At 38.5% G+C, this 20,312-nt stretch overlaps 1 protein-coding gene across 6 annotated transcripts in view; it reads left to right on the top strand.

Annotated features, from left to right (window-relative positions):
• Positions 1-4,340: 4,340 nt before the first annotated feature.
• Positions 4,341-20,312, top strand: part of LOC146999834 (histone demethylase UTY) — a 115,614-nt gene continuing 99,642 nt past the window's right edge. For 4 of the 6 annotated variants that reach the window (XM_085834407.1, XM_085834411.1, XM_085834410.1 and 1 more), the window contains exons 1-4: positions 4,341-4,831; positions 5,019-5,082; positions 7,524-7,632; positions 12,972-13,021. In XM_085834407.1, the coding sequence (XP_085690533.1) occupies positions 4,686-4,831; positions 5,019-5,082; positions 7,524-7,632; positions 12,972-13,021 (369 nt within the window). In that variant the 5' untranslated portion in view covers positions 4,341-4,685. The remainder of the gene's footprint in view (positions 4,832-5,018; positions 5,083-7,523; positions 7,633-12,971; positions 13,022-20,312) is intronic. The other 2 variants (XM_085834409.1, XM_085834408.1) reach the window with 2 other exon arrangements.

The raw sequence follows: 20,312 nt of genomic DNA on the forward strand, positions 1-20,312 counted from the left end.
AGTTTTTCTTAAAAATTCCTTAAAATGTTGCCATTCATGGTGTACCCCTTAATCCGAGCTCCTGTAGGTAAGGACCAGTGAATGTTTGTGAATTCCAGGCCAGCTGGAGATTTTTTGTGGGGGGTTGTTTTTGGTTCTGGTTTTGTTTTTTTGAGACAGAGTTTCTCTGTGTAGTTCTGGCTGTCCTGGAACTCACTCTGAAGACCAGGCTAACCTCGAACTCAGAAATCCATCTGCCTCTGCCTCCCAAGTGCTGGGATTAAAGGTGTGCCCCACCACTGCCTGGTTTTTTGCTAAGTATATTCTTAAATATGGGTCTCAAGTAGACACCAGAAAAGGGGGTGGGAATCACTTGACATAGTGCTAGAAACTGAATTTAGTTATCCTGGAAGAGCAGCTAGCACTGTTATCTGCTGAGCCTGTGTGAGGCTCTCCTCTCTGCATCTCCTCTCTCTCTCTGTATCTCCTGTGTGAGGTTTTCTATTTAGCTATGTGGGTGGGTTGTATTGGTGGGGGTTTTGTTTGCGTTTTGTTTTGTGTGCGTGTGTGTGTCTCTGTGTGTGTGTGTGTGTGCGCGCGTGTGTTTGAAATGGGTACTGCTATGTAGCTGAAACTGAGCTCACAATTGTGCTTTGTTCTGCCTGAGCTTTCTGTCTACTGGAATTACCGAGCTGTTACAGCTCTGAGGGGAAAGCTATTCTGGCAGTCATTATCCAAAGAAATAACATAAGTTCTTACTGCATAGCAAAACTCACATAATATATTTATTTGGTGGGAAAAAACAAGAAAGTTGTTGGGTGAGAAGCAGCAAAGAACTGAACCACAAGCAAGTTTTATATAAGGTTTCTTAGGAGTGGAGTTTTGCAGGGTGAGGTTTGGTGCGATTTGGAGCTCAGGGATCAATGGGATTTCAAGTTCTGACCTTGTGGTGAGCTCAAGGATTGGTGGGTTTTTTGAGTTCAGAATTTTTTTTTAACCCTGTGTTCCCCACTTTTTTTTTTTATGAACAAGCAAAGGTTGGGAAAGGAGAAGGCGTTATCTTTAAACTATTTCCTGATGTATGGAAGGACATGAAGCAAACTTGATCTTCACCATCAAAGACTAATCAGGACGTAGGCCTCTAGTCTAATAGTTATCTGCTTAGAAATCTTTTGCATAGCCGGGTGTGGTGGTGCACGCCTTTAATCCCAGCACTTGGGAGGTAGAGGCAGGCAGATTTCTGAGTTCGAGGACAGCCTGGTCTACAAAGTGAGTTCCAGGACAGCCAGGGCTACACAGAGAAACCCTGTCTCGAAAAAAAAAAAGAAAAGAAAAAAGAAATCTTTTGCATGCATTGTTGAAGAAATCTAGGCAAGAAGCTTGTAAGGGAGAGTGTGAATGGTAGGATTAAGAGAAGGAGAAGTTAAAAGAAAAGGCAAGGCAAAAAGGAAAGGAAAAAGAAAAGGAAAAAAGAAGAGGAAAGGGAAAGAAGGGGGAAGAGAAGGGAGAAGGAAAGGGGAAGTGAAGGGGAGGGGATGGGAGGGAAGGGAAGGAAAGGGAAAAGGGTAGGAAAGGTAGTATCCAATTCCATATTGAACTGTCAATGATCCACCAGCCAGGGGCATCAAGATGTTTCTTACATTTTGGAGGTCCATCTGGAGTTGTCTTTTGTCTTACTGGTTGACAAAAATAAGCAACAATCCTCTCTGATGAAGAGACAAACACCATTTTTCTGCTGTTAGTAAATCTAATCCTCACTGATTTCGTAGTACTGTCAGCCAATGAGTCTATTTGGCCTCAAAAGATAAGAATGGTTTAAGTCACCCTTTTGGTGATCCTGGATAAACTAAGGGTAAAACTGGTTAGAGAAGTACTCAGTCCTCTTGTTCCAGTAACAACACTAGCAGTTATATACAGGACTACAATAAACAGGGCTTGAACCACAATGCAGTGCTGCTATAAACTCTGTGAGGGAAACCAGATTCTTTACCAAGTACCACCCCTAATTTTGTAAAAATGAACATCAGGGAGCAGGTTCCTGACCATCAGGAGGTACAAAGCAGTAAACTTAAATTCTGCAGAGAATCAAGGTATTTGGTGGTTGTAAAGTAATGTTGCAGTCTGAAAAATCCAATATGCTACAAAGTGTGTTCCAGAGAAATTAAAGCACTCTGAATACCATAAAGGAGGTGGTAGTAATATTTGGCTTATAACAGGGGTAAGGCGAGAAAGTCTAATAAGTCAATGGGCAAGGTTCAAATGGTGTTCTTAAATTTCACCTAGGAGGGACATACAATCAATACTCTCCAAAATAGCACTCATCAAAGTGCTAATAACTGATACATGGGGGTTAAGGCTGGAAACAAGGTTAAAATCTGTTGGAGTGACAAAGAAGACAGAGAAATGGGGTCAATATTGTCTCAGAAGGGTGATGTTACAGGTGTAAGGACTTTTGAGGAGATTTTACACCACTTCTAACTTTTCTGTATCTGAGAGTTGAGGGGTGGGGTATATAGCCTTCTATATTTTGATCATTTCTTATGGTGATAAATAATGCAGTAGAGCAATTATAATAATAAGACCAATATGAGCATCCTATGTAAATTTCTGGCCAACATCATCAGTAGTCTTTAATTTGATAGAGATAACATGCAGAGGGGACAGCTATTTTAGAAACTAATTTAGGTGTTATAGAGACAAGTATCTCTTTTTGGCAACCTGCTAGTGAACAGTCTCCACACCCCATAAGTGTAGGCTTTTTGAATCTTGAAATATTAATACGACAATAATATAAAGGTACCACTTTTATATAAGAACTGGCAAGGGCGAGTGAGTTGGGCAGTGGTGGCACACACCTTTAATCTCAGGAGGCAGAGGCAGTCAGAAACACACACACACTTTTGGTTTCAGTTCAAAATTGTTATTTTTTTTTAAAAGCTCAAACCTGACAGGAATAAGTCTTATTTACCTACCTGTATATGTTTTCAAGTTTAAGCCTAGGAAAGGTAACTTAGAAAAAGTAAAGTTTATCTATTCTATTCTATTCTATTCTATTCTATTCTATTCTATTCTATTCTATTCTATTTTTATTTAAGATTTACTTATTTTATATATATGAGTACACTATAGCTGTTTTCAGACCCATCAGAAGAGGGTGCAGGGAGGGAGGGGGGGAGAACAGGTCTAATTGTTTCTGAAACCTCTTGGCAGAACAGTAAAAGATAAGTCAGATTGCCTGTTTTTTTGCATCTTATGGCTTTCAGGTCTGCAAAGTGTTTTAGATGCTTTTCAGAATTCCGTTATGGAAGCTTTTGAAAAGACTTAGACATGTTTTGTGGACCTGGTTTGGGGGTAGGGAATTTACTTGAAGAGGGATTAGGTAATGTTTGCCAGCCAGTCCTCACTACAATTCAAGGTTAAGGTCATCTTAGATTTACAAATATTTGTGTTGGAGACTTGTGATACTGGTTTCTGAGATGGGGAACTAGGGTCATTGTGAAGGTCCAGGCCCAGTAAGTAAAGGTAATACAAGTCAATTCAAAACTCCTGAGAACAACAAAACTGGAACTTGTTTTATTATATTTATTATTATTGTATTATATATAAATGATGCTCCTCTTACAAAGTGTTGGATCATATTTACAAATTTTAGCTACAACCAAAAGGTCAAAAGAAATGGTATTGTTCTCAAATGGTTACTGCATCTTCAAAATGCAATGAGGGATCCCCCCCCCGCCCCCGCAGGGATAACCTTTGTGAGGGACTCTTCATTCACTATGATCTGTTGTTTATGGCTAAAGTCACGTGACTTTTATAAAGGTTTTGGTTTGATGTGGTTGAGTGGATGGGTAATTAATGAGTTTAGCTATGGTAGTGACAAAAACATGATCCAGTTACTCATTGAGGAAGATTTCAATTTTAGCTGAATACATTTTGTTTTCCCAACGTGTGAGTCATTACTTCAAGATCTTAATTTTAAAGTTTACTAAAATTAGTATTAAGGAGCACCGATTCTGGGAACTTAACAGAAGGTGTTCTGTAAGGCAAGAGGAATTTTTTTTTTTTGGTCTCTAATTGGCTTTCATGTGCCCTAGGAAACGATGCTTGATGTATTTTTTCTTAGTGCTCTTTGTTCCTTGTGAGATCACTATAGCAATTAAATGAAAGGGTCTAGATATCTAGTGTGGAATAAGAAAGAGTTACAAAGCATACCTAAAACTAATTTTACTGTGGTCGGTAGGTAGAGCTCTTAGGCTGACATCACGAGCTAGCGAAGTAGCAAGTTTAGCTGCACCGGTGATGACGCAAGTCAACAAAAGTCACGTGGGATAAAACGGTTGCTTCCATTGGAAAGCATGGCTTTAGGAAGAGATTATGGACGTTGCGTGCGGTCCACACTGACGCTATTATAACAACTTTATGCAGATGCTAGCGAAGTTTGATATTCTAAGAACTTCGCTTAGGTTCTGCAACAATGAGTTCTTGCGTTCACCATCTGCGTGGTAATGTGACCAGATAGCCTCTGCCACTTTCTCCTTTGCCACTGAGTTTATCGTGGCCCACAGCTGCGGTCGTAAAGTTCGCCTTGTAGTTTCAAGCAACGATTGAAACTATCATTTCAAAAGAAGTCTGGACTGGTAGTGGTGGAAGAGCGTAGACGTGGAACTTGGACATTTGTGTGTGTGTGTGTGTGTGTGTGTGTTTCCATGAAATCTTACGGATTATCTCTCACTACTGCTGCCCTAGGTAATGAGGAAAAGAAAATGGCGGCGGAAAAGGCTAGAGGCGAGGGCGAAGAGGGGTCCTTCAGTCTCACAGTCGAAGAGAAGAAGGCGCTTTGTGGAATAGATAGGTACGCACTGCTAATACTAACAGGTTGCCTTTCTCTCTCCGGGTTCAAGAGAATCTCCAGGAGGCCTGGCTGCATCTTGCTTGCGGTGACGACTCGCTTTCGCCTAGCACTGTTAACAATGTTTTGGTAGATTTGTTACTGATGTCTTTCTGTGATCATTAACAAGAGCCATGTATTTCTTCCACAGCAGCTTCTTCGGGTTCTTGAGCCGATGCAAAGATGGCGCCAAGATGAAGACGCTGTTGAACAAGGTCAGCAACTGTTTAAATATAACTACTTATATTTTACTCCTAAGCTTTTCACTGTTCCAAGCCTGGAGCCTCTCCCTACTCTGAAAGTGCTCATTATAGCTTTTAGGGCTCTTTGAAACTTTTTTTTCCTTCCCCGTTTCTCCTTTCTTGGCTTACTTTCCTGATAGTTTGAGGCCCTGCCTCAGCATACAGCCCAGAGCACTGCTTATTTTGCAGTTTTTCTGAGGTCAGCTATATCCTTCAGTTTCTCATCTCAAGTTATGAGAAGACGCTTGGTTGTTGCAACCTCTTGTGATATGCACACGTTTTATTATTTTCCCATAAGGGGCAAGTTATAGATAAGGAGATAAAGAGTTTCCGTACTTAAAAAGAATTTTTTACGATGCTGTAATAATACTATGCAGAAATAATACTGTGAATACTAGTTTGGAATGTTAATTTTTTTTTTTTTTACTTCCTTGTAGTTTATTTTCCAGAGAGTGAGAGAGCACACGGCATATCCTATGTGAAAGTTTGCATTGTCATTTAGTTATTGGCTGCTGGTATCAATCAAGATGGCGGGAAATAGAGGGAGGAGAGGGGAAAGGAAACCGGGTAGCTTTACCAAGAAAATATTAAACCTAGCAAGTACAGGTTAGTGAAAAGTATTCCCCATTACTTAAACGGAGAATTATTAAGTCTTTTTAAACCTTTAAAAAAAAGATTCTTAGCCGGGCGTGGTGGTGCAGGCCTTTAATGCCTTTAATACTTGTAAACGATAGCAAAAAAAGCTCTGTGGCATACATACTTGTTACCATTATATATTTTCCTTTCTAACGAAAATCAGTGATTATAAACTTGATAATTTCATAACACCAATGAAGTATTAATAGTATTCTTTTTTGGTTTTTGGAGACAGGGTTTCTCTGTATAGCTCTGGTTGCTATACAGTTAATAGTGTTCTTAACATATATGTGTATATATAAATTTATGTGTATGTATATATATATGCATATTATGCACACATAATTTTTGGTTTGGTTGTGAGCCTTTAAGGACTGAGTCCAAGATTTAAACATTCTTCAGGTGATATGTATAGAAACATATTTCTGTTTACTAGTAGGTTGCTAGGTTTCTTATGTACAGGGGGTAATTTTAAATTAGAATTAACCTCCTCAGTCTTTTAAGATTTCATGGTAAAAGCTTAAAGAAATGATTTTGTCTAGTTTTTATTTTTATTTTTTATCTTTTTGGGTTTTGGAGACAGGGTTTCTCTGTATAGCTCTGGCTGTCCTGGAACTCACTCTGTAGACCAGGCTGGCCTCAACCTCAGAGATCCACCTGCTCTGCCTCCCAAGTACTGGGATTAAAGGCGTGCGCCACCACTGCCTGGCTAAAATGGTCCTAAAATGTCTGTAAAGACATTGCCAATTATTTTAGTCTCACACTCCAATTAGTCAGGGTCTGATTATTAATAAGTGTGAAGTCTGGTTTTATTTTTCATCCCACTCCCTTTTGTTTTTCCTTTATATTTGTATATTCAGCTTATAATGTTGGACTGTATTTGATTTATGATAAAAAGAGTAGGTTTAGCACAATTGAAATTTGTGGTGCTTAAATGCTGAAAACAGTTTCTGATAAAATTATATCTCAAGTTTTTGTAAATAGGCAAGTACTTAGTAGTTGAAGATTGTTCATTAGCCCTAGAAACCACAAAAGATGCCTGGAACAATATACCTTCTTTAAGATGACACCTGCAAAACAGTTCCACTGACTAAAGACCAAGCATTTAAATGTAGCCAAAGGCACGATTCTCATTCACATTACTATTGTGGGTGTGTGTGGGGGGTGTTTTGTTTTGGTTGTGTTTCTTTTTTTTTTTTTTTTTTTTTGCTATGTAGCTTTTGGGTCTCTAAATGCTACTGTTAGAGAAAAAAAGTAAATTTTAAAAATATGATAAACTCTGTAAAGTATGTTCTTTAAAAATTGAATTTACATAATCTCAATTTGGATTTACCATATATTTAAAAAAATTACCCTGAGTATATGGATTCTGAATTTAATATATTTAGTAATGCACTCCTTTGTTACTTTATTGAGAGTTTTTTTTTTTTCTTTTTAAAATACATTGAAAAATAATATGTATTTGGTGTGTCTCAATATATGTGTATGTCTTTATGCGGGTGTGTGCAATAGAGGAGGCTCAGTGGTTAAGAGACAACTCTTCCAGAGATCCTGAGTTCAAGTCCCAGCAACCACATGGTGGCTCACAACCATCTGTAATGGGATCTGGTGCTCTCTTCTGGTGTGTCTGAAGTCAGCTACAGTGTACATGAAATAAATCTTAAAAATACAGAGAGTATACTTATGAATTAAACTGTATGTAATCTTGGAGATAGAGTTTTACTAATTCTAATGTAGAGTTTATTTTAATTGTAAATGTTTCTATGTTTCATTTTTAGGCAATTCACTGCTATGAGTCTTTAATAGTAAAAGCTGAAGGAAAAGTGGAATCAGATTTCTTTTGTCAATTAGGTCACTTCAATCTCTTACTGGAAGATTATTCAAAAGGTAATTCTTTTCTTTTAAAATGTCTAATTTATATTTATAATTTATGTCTAGTTTATATAGTTTTTAGTTATTGGAGATATATGGTATTTACTATACAGAAATGCAGAAATTTCTTTTAACTACTTGCAAGTACTTAGTACATTTGGTAATTCAGTAAAACTCTTTAATATCCTATTATACATTGCTGTTTTGTTTGCCTTTGTGGAATCTAAGTTCTTTTAAATCTTATTCATGGTACAAAGCAACTTTGATACCTTGTCTATGTATACAAATGTGGTTAATTTCAGAAAAGTGTGGGTAACGTGTTTCTTATTTTTCTTTGATAGTTTCCATTTGAGTCAGAATGTGTTTAAAAGCCTGTTTAAGTATCCAGTGGTGGAGCTAGAGACAAACTTTTAATCCTAGTACTCTGGAGACTGAGGCAGGAGGATCTCTTGAGTTTGAGGCTCACATGATCTAGGTAGGACATGGTTTCATAGTGAGACACTGTCTCAGACAGAGTCACAAATGTCTGTTGTCATATTACTCTAAAGAAATACACATAGATTATTTCTTTTGTGTTGGATTGTGTAAATAAGCAAATTTCTAAGCTATTTGAAAGTCTTTTTAGAGGCTGATATCTTGGGATAGTTGTTTAGGGTATATCTGTTTTAAAAAGACCATTATTTAGTAACTTAAAAAGACTTAATTTTATGTCTATAGAAATATTTCCTTAGTAAAGAAAAAAATCTATCTTACAGACAAGATTTTTATAATTTTTGATGTGAATAACATCTTGATAGATATATCTTGTAATTACCAGTAGATATAGTTGATGATAGTGAACTACTTGTTATGGGGTTACAAGTGGGGAGTGGGAATAATACTGACTTGTAGGAAAGCTTCCTGAGCGTGTTTGAGATCCTGAGCTCCATGTTTAATACCTAAGTAAAATCCATATACTATGTAAAATAATTACAACTTAAATGTCATTAAAAACAGAAAGTAGGGCACAGTGTATCAGCAAAGAAGATGGTTTTTCAGAAAGAATATAAAGTTTCATAACTTTTTTTTTTTTTTTTTTTTTTTTTTTTTTTTGGTTTTTTTTTTTTTGGTTTTTCGAGCCAGGTTTTCTCTGTGTAGCCCTGGCTGTCCTGGAATTCACTTTGTAGACCAGGCTGGCCTCGAACTCAGAAATCCGCCTGCCTCTGCCTCCCAAGTGCTGAGATTAAAGGCGTGTGCCACGACGCCCAGTCCCATTTCATAACATTTAAATGGTTGTTGTTGTTGTTGTTGTTTCATGACAGGGCTTCTCTGTGTAACAGAGCCCTAGCCATCCTGGACTTGATTTGTATGTAGACCAGGCTGTCCTTGAATATTGAGATCTGCTTGTTTCTGCCTCTTAAGTACTGGCATTAAAGTTGTGTACCACCATGCCCAGTTTCATGAATTATTGATGATGTTTTCCATGAAGGCTTAAAAGTAATGAATTAACAGTATATGTGAAATAAGTTACCATTAAATAGAAACACCCATAAAACAAGGTTAAGTAGTAATCAGTGAACATATATTTAGACTTTGGGAGAGTTTTAATTTTGTATTTTTTGCTGGTGAGTGGTTCCTAGGTTAGAGTTTAGCAGACAAAGAATGCTTGATTGCAGATTTGTTCTGTAATGTTCTTTGAGTGCTGGTTAATATTTTCAGTGAGAAATTTTCTTTAAGAATGAGATAGCTCAGCCGGGCGTGGTGGCGCACGCCTTTAATCCCAGCACTTGGGAGGCAGAGGCAGGCGGATTTCTGAGTTCGAGGCCAGCCTGGGCTACAGAGTGAGTTCCAGGACAGCCATGACTACATACACAGAAACCCTGTCTCGAAAAGCCAAAAAAAAAAAAAAAAAAAAAAAAAAGAATGAGATAGCTCAGTGGTTAAGACCTCTGGCAGAGGTCCTGAGTTTAATTCCCAGCAACCACATGGTGGCTCACAAACATCTATAATGGGGATCTGATGCTCTTTTTCTAGGGCGTGTTTGAAGACAGTCACATACATGAAATGAATAAATCTTTTTTAAAAAGTGATAGAGTTGCCAGGTGGTGGCAGCGCACGCCTTTAATCCTAGCACTTGGGAGGCAGAGGCAGGTAGATTTCTGAGTTCGAGGCCAACCTGGTCTACAGAGTGAGTTTCAGGACAGCCAGGGCTATACAGAGAAACCCTGTCTCTAAAGAAAAAAAAAAAAAGTGATAGTTTTTTACAAAATTTAAAAATTTGAGAATGTACTACATACTATATAAACTTAATTAAATATAATTTTCTCATAACAAAATATTTCAAATTGAGAAACTGACTATAACATGATATTTTTAATAGCTGTGTAGTTTTCTATTGTTTACAGGAAGGACATCTTTATTTTATTTTATTTTCAATTTTTTTTTTTTTTTTTTTTTTTTTTTTTTTTTTTTTGGTTTTTCGAGACAGGGTTTCTCTGTATAGCCCTGGCTGTCCTGGAACTCACTTTGTAGACCAGGCTGGCCTCGAACTCAGAAATCCGCCTGCCTCTGCCTCCCGAGTGCTGGGATTAAAGGCGTGCGCCACCACCGCCCGGCTTATTTTCAATTTTTTATTAGATATTTTCTTCATTTACATTTCAAATGTTATCCCAAAAGTCCCCTATATCCTCCCCCTGCCCTGCTCCCCTACCTACCCTTTCCCACTTCTTGGCCCTGGCGTTCCCCTGTACTGGGGCATATAAAGTTTGCAAGACCAAGGGGCCTCTCTTCCCAATGATGGCCAACTAGGCCATCTTCTGTTATATATGCAGCTAGAGTCAAGAGCTCTGGGGGTACTGGTTAGTTCATATTGTTGTTCCACCTATAGGGTTGCAGACCCCTTTAGCTCCTTGGGTACTTTCTCTAGCTCCTCCATTGGGGGCCCTGTGATCCATCCAATAGCTGACTGTGAGCATCCACTCCTGTGTTTGCTAGGCCCCAGCATAGCTTCACAAGAGACAGCTATATCAGTGTCCTTTCAGCAAAATCTTGCTGGCATGTGCAATAGTGTCTGCGTTTGGTGGCTTATGGTTTTTTTTTTTTTTTTTTTTTTTTTTATGTATATGAAGACACTATTGCTGTCTTCAGCTACGCCAGAAGAGGGCAACAGGTATCATATCCCATTACAGATGTTCGTGAACCACCATGTTGTTGATGGGAATTGAACTCAGGATCTCTGGAAGAGCAGTCAGTGCCCTTAAGCACTGAGTTATCATTTCCAGCCCCAGAAAGGATATCTTATTGGAAATTTTTATTCTTGTTTCTTTGGTTTTTGTTCTTTTTTTTCTGTTTTGGTTTTGGTTTTTTGAGACAGGGTTTTTCTGTGTAGCCCTGGCTGTCCTGGAACTCACTTTGTAGACCAGGCTGGCCCCAAACTCAGAAATCTGCCTGCCTCTGCCTCCCAAATGCTGGGATTAAAAGCATGCACCACCACACCTGACCAGAAGGATCTTTCCAATTATTATAAGCTCAAGCAGAGACTCACTGTCTCCAACTTAGTGGATAAGAAATTAGAACCATGAACTGAAGGGAAACAAAGCTTTTATAGGGCACACCACACATTCAGTAATTTTCCACATAAGTAGCCTTCTGATTGTTTAGTATTTCAAACTTGTTCTTCTTCTATGAACAGGAGGAGACTGTTACAAAGAGATCACAGAGGTCAGCCTTTGGGAGCAAGATTTATAACTGTTAAATCACTTATCAGTAAGGCCATTGGGCCCCTTTATAAAAAATAGGTTCCTCTTGATTGGTTGTTGCTATAGGAGATAGCCTTGGCCTCCTGCCCAGGCATTGTCTTTGGTTCTTTTTCTGGGTATGCAGAGCAGGGTATGGGATGTTGGTATGTGCAGGGGCCTGCTTTCCAGAATTATGTGAAAACTTGGAATGTGCAAAGGGTCTGTGTTCAAAATGGTGTAGTTTTAGGTCTCACAAAGCCACCTTCACAAGAATTCAGTCATTGGCTGATCACGGAATAATTGGGAGCAATGTTTATATAAGGATTGCAATCAGCTATAAAGACACAGAAATCATCATTGAATAATACAAGGACAGTCTTTATATAGTGCACAATAACATTATATCTACACTAGAAGACACAGCCTTACAACCAATTATATCTATCTGATCCTGTAAAAATATTTCCTGATCTTTTAGCTGCAGGAGTTTTTGTAGATCTAACCATTACTACTGTACTTTACAACTCTGCATTTTGATTGTAGTTTTCTGTAATGGTCTCTGTTTGCTGCAAAGAGATTTTTTTTTTTTCTTATGGGATTTAGGACTACTTTTTTTTATGAGTATAAGGGTAAATTATTAAGTGTAGTTTAGGTTATAATTGTCTATTAAAATACTGGTTGTCTACAGTATTCTTTAAGATTCATAATTTCACTAGGTCTAGGTCATTGGCTAGGTTTTCAGATCAAGACATGGTTTCTCTTTTGTTGTAGGGGTTGTAAGTCAATTAGAGAGTTCTAGGTTACTGCCAGGGTATGCATGCCATTACTGTAACCATAGGGCAATATTGCCACACTGTTTATTGTTGTGGTTCATATGTGTGATAGCTAACCTATAGATTTGATGATTGTCTTTCTCCTTTGGAAGTTTTATGGGTGCCTTTGGGTCATAAAGGACCTGAAGCAAAGGCATTTAGGTTAGTGGCAGCTCAGTGGTTCTTGGCCTGGTTTCTGAAGTCTCTGGTGTCTTCAGCAACAGGTATATGCCTTTCAATTCTATGGGGTCACCAAGGGCAACAGCAAACTGTATACATTGGGAGTCTTGTACAGCCCTAGCCACAATACAAAGGAAGACTTCTCATGTTTGGTACTGGATGTTTTGTTAGGTGGTCTTTGGCTTTTGGAGAGAGCACATTTCCTCTAGACTTTATTTCTGGCCTGCTAGTTCTGTAGCCATGCAGCCACGTCTGAGACAGAGCTTGTGGTTGAAATAAGAACTGTAGCTCTGTAGATTATCTAGACTCACTTTATTAGCCAGTGGTAGATATTCTTAGATTTGGATTTACAGAACTTAGAGATCTACTCAGTTTACACATTACAAAGGTCTTAAGTTACACAAAGGTGAAAGATGAGGGATTTAGCTTTGAATCTGCAGAATTGCATTTCCACACTCAGAAAGTTTAGTCAGTTTATTGTTATTAGATTTGAAGAATTTTCAACATGGATTTCTTTTCTTTCTGAAAATTTTATTTTCACAGAACTTATGTTTATTGTTGGGAAATGAGAGTTTCTTTGTAGTATCTTTTTGTGGAAACATGAAGCACAGGTTGATTAATTATTATTATTATTATTATTTTTTAGCATTGTCATCTTACCAGAGATACTACAGTTTACAGACTGACTACTGGAAGGTCAGTACATTTCAGTACTAATTTTGCTTTGTGTGTTGAGCATATATTATACTTAATAATATATTAAGTATATTATATATATTATTTATAATATTAAGTATATTATAGTATATGTCTGTTTTAATGAATGATTTCTAATACTAAGGAATGTTGAAATGGGAAAAGGGATGTGCTCATTTTAAGTTAGATATTATCCAGACTAATCTACAAAAAGCGTGTTGGAGGATGAAAAGTATCTTAGTTTCTTGTCTACTTTTTTATTATAGTTATATTATTTTTAATTATGTGTATTTATATCCTGTCCCGCGGGATTCAGTTATTCGTGGGTGCGAGGGGGACCGAGAACCTGGAAGGAAATGGGAGGAAAAGAAAGAGAAGCGGAGACCAAGTAGATTTTACCTATCAAGGTCTCGTTTATTATGCTGAGGTGCCTTCTTTTTAAAGCATACATCGAGGGGAATATGGGAGGGGTCGAGGGAGAATTATACAAAGAACAAAGGAGTGGACATCTGCTGACATGGGGGCTGAGGTCAGTCGCCAAACGGCGGGCACTCTGCATCTTATCTCTGGAACATAGATCCTCCTTAACAGCCTTGGGTGTCAGGCTGGGATCAGGCATAGCTCATGTCCTTGGATGTCATGGGAACTCAGGAAGAGATAGGGAAGAGGGGACTATTATTCAACTTTACAGCCTTAGGTGTTAGGAAGGGAATAGGAGGAAGGGGGTGGCAACCAGCTCTTAGCACAAGGCCATTTGATTTGTTAAAGAGATTTGAGAAGGGATCACTTTCTCACGAGATGGTCTCTGACATATTTATACATGTGAAATGCAGGTGCTCAGACCATCAGACTTCAGTTCTAGAACTATAGTCAGATATGATTAGAGTCCTCTGCAAGTGCTATAAATTCTAAATGCTATACTTTCTTTCTAGGTTGGCAGTTACTTAGCTTTCATTGTTATGATTACATACTTAACAAAAGCATCTTAATAGGGATTTTGACTATAAGGATGTCTTTGGAGTTACCGTGAGTAACCAGGTTTAATTAATCAAGGAAGGAGAGATCTGGCTATCAGGGATATCTTTGGCGATACCCTGAATAATTAGGTTTTAATAATCAAGACTATAGTTTTACCAAAATAATTGATCTTCATCTTTAGGGCATACTCTGTCATTGTGAGAAGTCATTGCAGTCAAATTTCTTAGCTGCTTGCTGTGTTACCCCAGGTCAGAAAACAGAGAACTATGGATACTCAATATCATCTTTTAAATTTAGTTTAGTATTCTAGCCATGGGACAGAACTTCCTACATGAAACAGTTTTCTTTTTACTTCAATTAACCAAATATAGAAAGTTACTGTGATACTTCCTTTGAGTTTGTGGTATCCTTTCCTTTTTCTTCTGATAACTTTGGATTTGAATTGATTGTTAGATTTGAATATTGACTAATGGTTACACTAGCTTGTTTTGTAGGTCCATTTGCTTGGAATAATTTATCTGAGGTGATATCTATATGTGATAGTGAAATATGTTTCTTGGATAGAGCAGAAAGATGGAACCTGTTTATTAATCCAGTTCATTAGTCTGTATATTTTAAGAGGAATTGAGACCATTATATTTTAGTTATGAATGAGCACTGTTTATTGATTGATGTTATTTTATTATTGTGGTTCCCCCCCCCTTTACCCTTGGTTTGCTGATTTGGGTTATTTCTTATGTTTTCTTGGGTGTGGTTATTAACTTCTAGTTTTCCTTCTAATGTGGTCTGTACACCTTGATTTGTAGATAGATTTGTAGATTAGGTTTTACTGTGGAACGCTTTTCTTATTCCTTCCAAAGTTTTGCTGAGAATAGTCATCCAGGCTGGCATCTGTGGTCTCTTCCTGTCTAGCCCCACATGGATTTGAGAAGTTGTGTGTTTTAAACTACTAATGGGTTTGCCTTTTATGTTACTTGGTCTTTTTCCTTTACAGTGTTTTGTTCGTTTGTTTTGTTTTATTTTTGCTATTTTGAGACAGTATTTCTCTATGTAACCATGGCTATTCTAGAACTCACTCTGTAGACCATGCTGGTTCCACCTGCCTCTGCCTCTGAGTGGGATTAAAGGCATGCGCCACCACTGCCCACTTTTCTTTACAGCTTTTAGTATTCTTTCTTTGTTCTGTATGTTTTGTATTTTTATTATTGTGTCTTAGGAATTTTCTTTTATACCTTGATGAGACCCACTTCTTTAATTTAGAAAAAAGTCCATTCTTTGTTTTGTTGAAAATATTTTCTGAGCCATTTTACTCTATTCCTGTTATTTGTAGATTTGGTCTTTTCATGGTGTCTCAGAATTCCTGGACTTTTTTTTTTTTTAATTTAACATTTTATTTGAGGCATTCTTTTCTTCTATCTGTAGATGTGGGCTAGGAGGAAAAGTCTTCAATGCCTGAGGTTTTCTTACTCATTTTTGTACTTTGTTGGCAAAGCTTGCCTCTGAGGTTTTTGCTTACCTTCCTAAATTATTCATTTCCAATTTTATCAGATTATTCTTTCTTTAGTGATTTTATTTTTCCTGTTAACACAAATTATTTTCATTATTTCATTCTACTACTTGTGGTTTTGAAAAGTTTTTTTCACAGAATTTATATAATCTCTTCAGATCTTTCAATATACTCGTAGTTTCTGTTTTGAAATTTTTTTTTTTTTTTTGCTTAAACTATATTATATTCCTCAGCCTACTACCACTACCAGTTTTTAGTGAAGGTATATTGCTTTGGCCACTAATTTTTTTGTTCTTGGATTTTTGTTGTTGTTGTTGTTTGATGTTTTTCTTTTGTTTAGTTCTTTTGTCTAGGCATCTGGAGTTAGGATATTTGAGTTAGTTCTAGGGGTTAATATCTGGTCTTGTCTTGTTGGATGGGTATTCTGTTCCTTGTTTTTTTGTTTTGTTTTCCCTCCCTGTATTTAGGAAAGTATAGTGGCTGTGGGCTGCTTAGTAGAGAGAATGCTTGTGAAGGTCAGTGGGTGACAGAAAAAAGATGGTTAAATTCTCTTCACACTTAAAGGTGGAGTACACAGGAAGTTGGAGAGGTGGTGGCTGTACCTGTAGTCACGTAGCTATAAGATAGAATTATCTAGAGAAACAGAGATGAAAGGACTAGGGAACTCTGAGTTGGAATCACGACTTGGCGTCATGTTAAATTGGGATGAGTACCACCTGTAAAGTAGTTTTTACTGGGCTGAGGTTGAGAATGAAGAGATTTTGTTTGTTGGTTAGTTGGTGGTTGGTTGGTTGGTTGGTTTTTCGAGACAGGGTTTCTCTGTGTAGCCCTGGCTGTCCTGGCACTCACTTTGTAGACCAGGCTGGCCTCGAACTCAGAAATCCGCCTGCCTCTGCCTCCCAAGTGCTGGGATTAAAGGCGTGCGCCACCACGCCCAATTTGAGAATGAAGAGATCTTAACAGTGGACAGGAAGGATGTGATTCACCTATCTCAGTCCTAGCCAGGTGTGGAATCTTAGGGTCCCTAGATTATTTAGGAGGTCAGAGAACATTCATGGGAAGGAGGAGTGCTGGTTTCACACAAAGTATAGGTAGAGTGAGTGCAGAGGCCCTGAAAATAGGCTGGATCAGGACTGTGGGTGAGACTGGATAGATTGTATTCAAAATAGAATGAAAGATTCCTCCCTACCTGTGTCCTTAGCCTGGTTTCTTATTTGGGGTCCCAGTTAGAGTGCAAGCTGAAACAATGATGAAAGAAGGGAAGGCTTAAACAGGAAAGGACGATCACTAGGGGTGGAGCATTGTTGATCAACTTGTAACTAAAATTAATAAGCTTTTTCCTGCGGGGGCCGTGGATGTGTGGGAAGGAGGGGAGTAGAAGAGAGCCCAGTCCCACCAGAGTTCCGGTGCTTTGGACAGGGGGACGTAGGAGGACTGCTGGACGCTTTTCACGGGCATCTGGCTGTGTTAGGCCACTGACCCCAACACGGTGGGTTGTGGATAAGGGGCAGCCCCAGGTAACAGGTTCTCAGCCTCTGGCGTCCCACGCCAGATAAAGCGGAGATGAGAACGGAATAGGGCCCTGGGGCAGCAATGGGCCCTGGAGATAAGGGAAGGGAGATCAGGGGAAAAGGGGGACTCTGGGTGGTTCCCACGTAGGCGAGAGTCCTTAGTCCGGAGGAAGGCCTTCTCTTAGACACGGCTCGTTAGGAGAAAACCTATTCCATCGTTCAAGCACTGCGGGCCTTGATGAACAAAGGCAGGGAGAAAGGTGAGAAGGTAGAAAGAAATAGAGGGAGGAGGCCGGCCACGAAGAGAGAAAGGGAGAAAAGAGAGAGAAAGAGAGCTAGAGATTAAGAAAGGTGAAAGGTTAAAGAGGGCTGTTCTCTTGCTGCTGCAGGTAACTGTGGGGAAGAGTCTAGCCAGAATGCCTCTCCTTGTGGGGGCTGTGGAGGTGGTAACTTCGACAGAAATCCAGGGGTCCAGGAGACATGATCAAATGTCTTCCATCACATGTAGGTGGAAATTACCACCCACTAGAGTTCAAGACCTAAACTCGACTGGAGACCAGGCTGTCTGTGTATACCCCATTGCCCCGCATTTTCTCCCCAAAGACACAGAGCCTGACCTGGTCACTACTACGTTTCTTTTTTAGATTTATTTATTTATATGTACATGAGTAATGAGTATATGGGAATTGAATTTCGGACCTCAACTCACTCCGATTGGCTCCACTCCCTCCAGCCCAAACCAGCCCAAAGATTTATTTATTATTATAAATAAGTACACTATAGCTGTCTTCAGACGCGCCAGAAGAGGGCGCCAGAGCTCATTATGGATGGTTGTGAGCCAAGATGTGGCTGCTGGGATTTGAACTTGGGATCTTTGGAAGGGCAGTCAGTGCTCTTATCTTCTGAGCCATCTCTCCAACCCCACTAGTAGGGTTCTAAGTAGGCACTAACACTTTCCCTCCTTCCCTCCTTTTCTCCCTCCCTCCCTCTTTCTCTTCTTTGTTTATTTTGTTTTGTGAGACAGGGTTTTCTGTGTAGTCTTGGCTGCCCTGGAACTTACTCTGTAAACCAGGCTCGTCTTTAACACAGAGATCCACCTGCTTCTTGAGTGCTGGGATTAAAGGGGTTCTCCACCACCTTCCAGTTTACAGTTATGTATTCTTAACTTCAGTCATCTCTCAAATTCTAGTGGTAAAGTATATTATTTTAGATGTTCACTGTCCCTCTACATTTCATATTTTAGAATATTAGATACCCCTTTGATGTAAAAGGGTTTTAGTGTTTTAACTAATAAAGTCAAAGGACCATTTTAAGAAGTTAAGGTATGGTTTAAATAGCTGGGTGTTATTGTATATGTTTTTCATTCCAGCATTTGGGAAGCAGAAGACAGTGGATCTGGAGTTTAAGACTACCATATCCATCAAAAGCAAAGTTTTTTGGTTGACTGTTACAGACTTTCTCTGAATCATGAATATTACTATGGCTGTAAACTGTTGTCTTAAAGGAGTATTTTTTTTTCTTCAGGTATTTCTTTCATCAGTTTTTGCTCATGAACATAAAAATAATTTGAATAGGACACATGCAATCATACATTTGCATAAAAATAGCTGTTATAAGATCCTTTGCTTTAGATATGTTGGTTGTTTTGGGTAAGAGTGATACAATAATCTTTTCTTTCTTTTGTGCTTAATAGAGAAAGAGAAATTCATTGCAGGTTGGGGAAATGAGGACTAGTTGGGGAAACTGTCTAAGAGAAACTCAGAAAATAATCGTGTTTTATTTTATCTTATGGCTCATGGCTTCCAAATCAAGTTACTTTAATGTGTTCACTGTATTTTCACTTTGCTTTCTGATTATGACTGACAGCAACTAGTATTAGTTATTTATGGTAGCAAAGTTTTGTTTTTCTTTTCTCACTACGGATAAAACAAATAAAACACAGTATAACTTTTTAAGGGAAAAATACTAATCAAATTATATATGACTTGTAGATATTTGTGTGAGAATTCAAGTTAAGTTCAAAGAGTGTCTTTAAGCAGCACATGGTTAATTTCAATTAATTGGATACAGCTGTATCATAGATTATTAGTACTGTTGGGGTCTACAAGTCACCTCACAGACCATTTGAACATTGATCTCAACCAGACAGGGTTAGTTTATTTAATGTCACACCCTAGGACTGATCCATCAAGGTCACAGTTCAGACTCAAGAGCTGACTGATGTTCAGTCAAGATCCTACAGGGCTTTTAAGCCTAAAACCCACAAACATCTGTGCCAGGTTATTTTGTTAATCAGGATTTAGAGATGGGAGATTTCATTAGGAACTTGTGTTTTTTGTACATTTATCTCGCTCTCACTGGTTGGAATATTCAGATATTCCATGGGACTATCATTCACGTCTTAACTTGCCAATCAGGATAGGTCTTGCTTTGCCTAATATTCATGTATTAACTTGCTAATCAGGATACCAGTTACTCAAGTACATGTCTCTTTCTGCCAAGTAGTTTGTGAGTTCCCAGGGAAGTCTTGGGAACTAAACTTTACTTGACACCTCACTCAAAATGGAAGCCTTATTCCAAATAGTTTTTTGGTTTTTTTTTTTTTTTTGGTTTTTCAAGACAGGGTTTCTCTGTTCAGCCCTGGCTGTTTTGGAACTCACTCTATAGACCAGGCTGGCTTCGAACTCAGAAATCTGCCTGCATCTGCCTCCCAAGTGCTGGAATCAAAGGTGTGTGCCACCACTGCCTGGCTTTCCAAATAGTTTCTGATACTGATGCAGGTGTCTCTATTATGTTGAGCTTCATCCCAGGTGCAGCTTATAAAATTTAAAAAAAAAAAAACATGCCAGGCAGTGGTGGCGCACACCTTTAATCCCAGCACTTGGGAGGCAGAGGCAGGTGGATTTATGAGTTTGAGGACAGCCTGGTCTACAAAGTGAGTTCCAGGACAGCCAAGGCTACACAGAGAAACCATATCTCGAAAACAAAACAAAACAACAACAACAAGAAAGCTCCCATATAGATGCAGGAAGTACTGCTGGATGGTTGGTTCAGGTCCAAGCTTATTGTGGCTCACTCACAAAGGAGTTCTACTAACTTCTATAATGGTTGGTGTTCCAAGGTTACAGAATATAACAATATGTAATCAACTTGGGCATGAGAAAATTTCTTAGTAACAGCAGAAACAAAATATGAGAAGTTTACTTAAAATATTAGTGGCAAGCTAGTAAATGACAGGCTAGACAGGTAACAGTTACTTAGGCCTTAACCTTACCTAGGCCTTAGCAAGTAAATT

The sequence above is a fragment of the Mus caroli genome, unplaced genomic scaffold, assembly GCF_978045245.1.
Source record: "Mus caroli unplaced genomic scaffold, Mus_caroli_1 scaffold_34, whole genome shotgun sequence".
Taxonomy (NCBI): domain Eukaryota; kingdom Metazoa; phylum Chordata; class Mammalia; order Rodentia; family Muridae; genus Mus; species Mus caroli.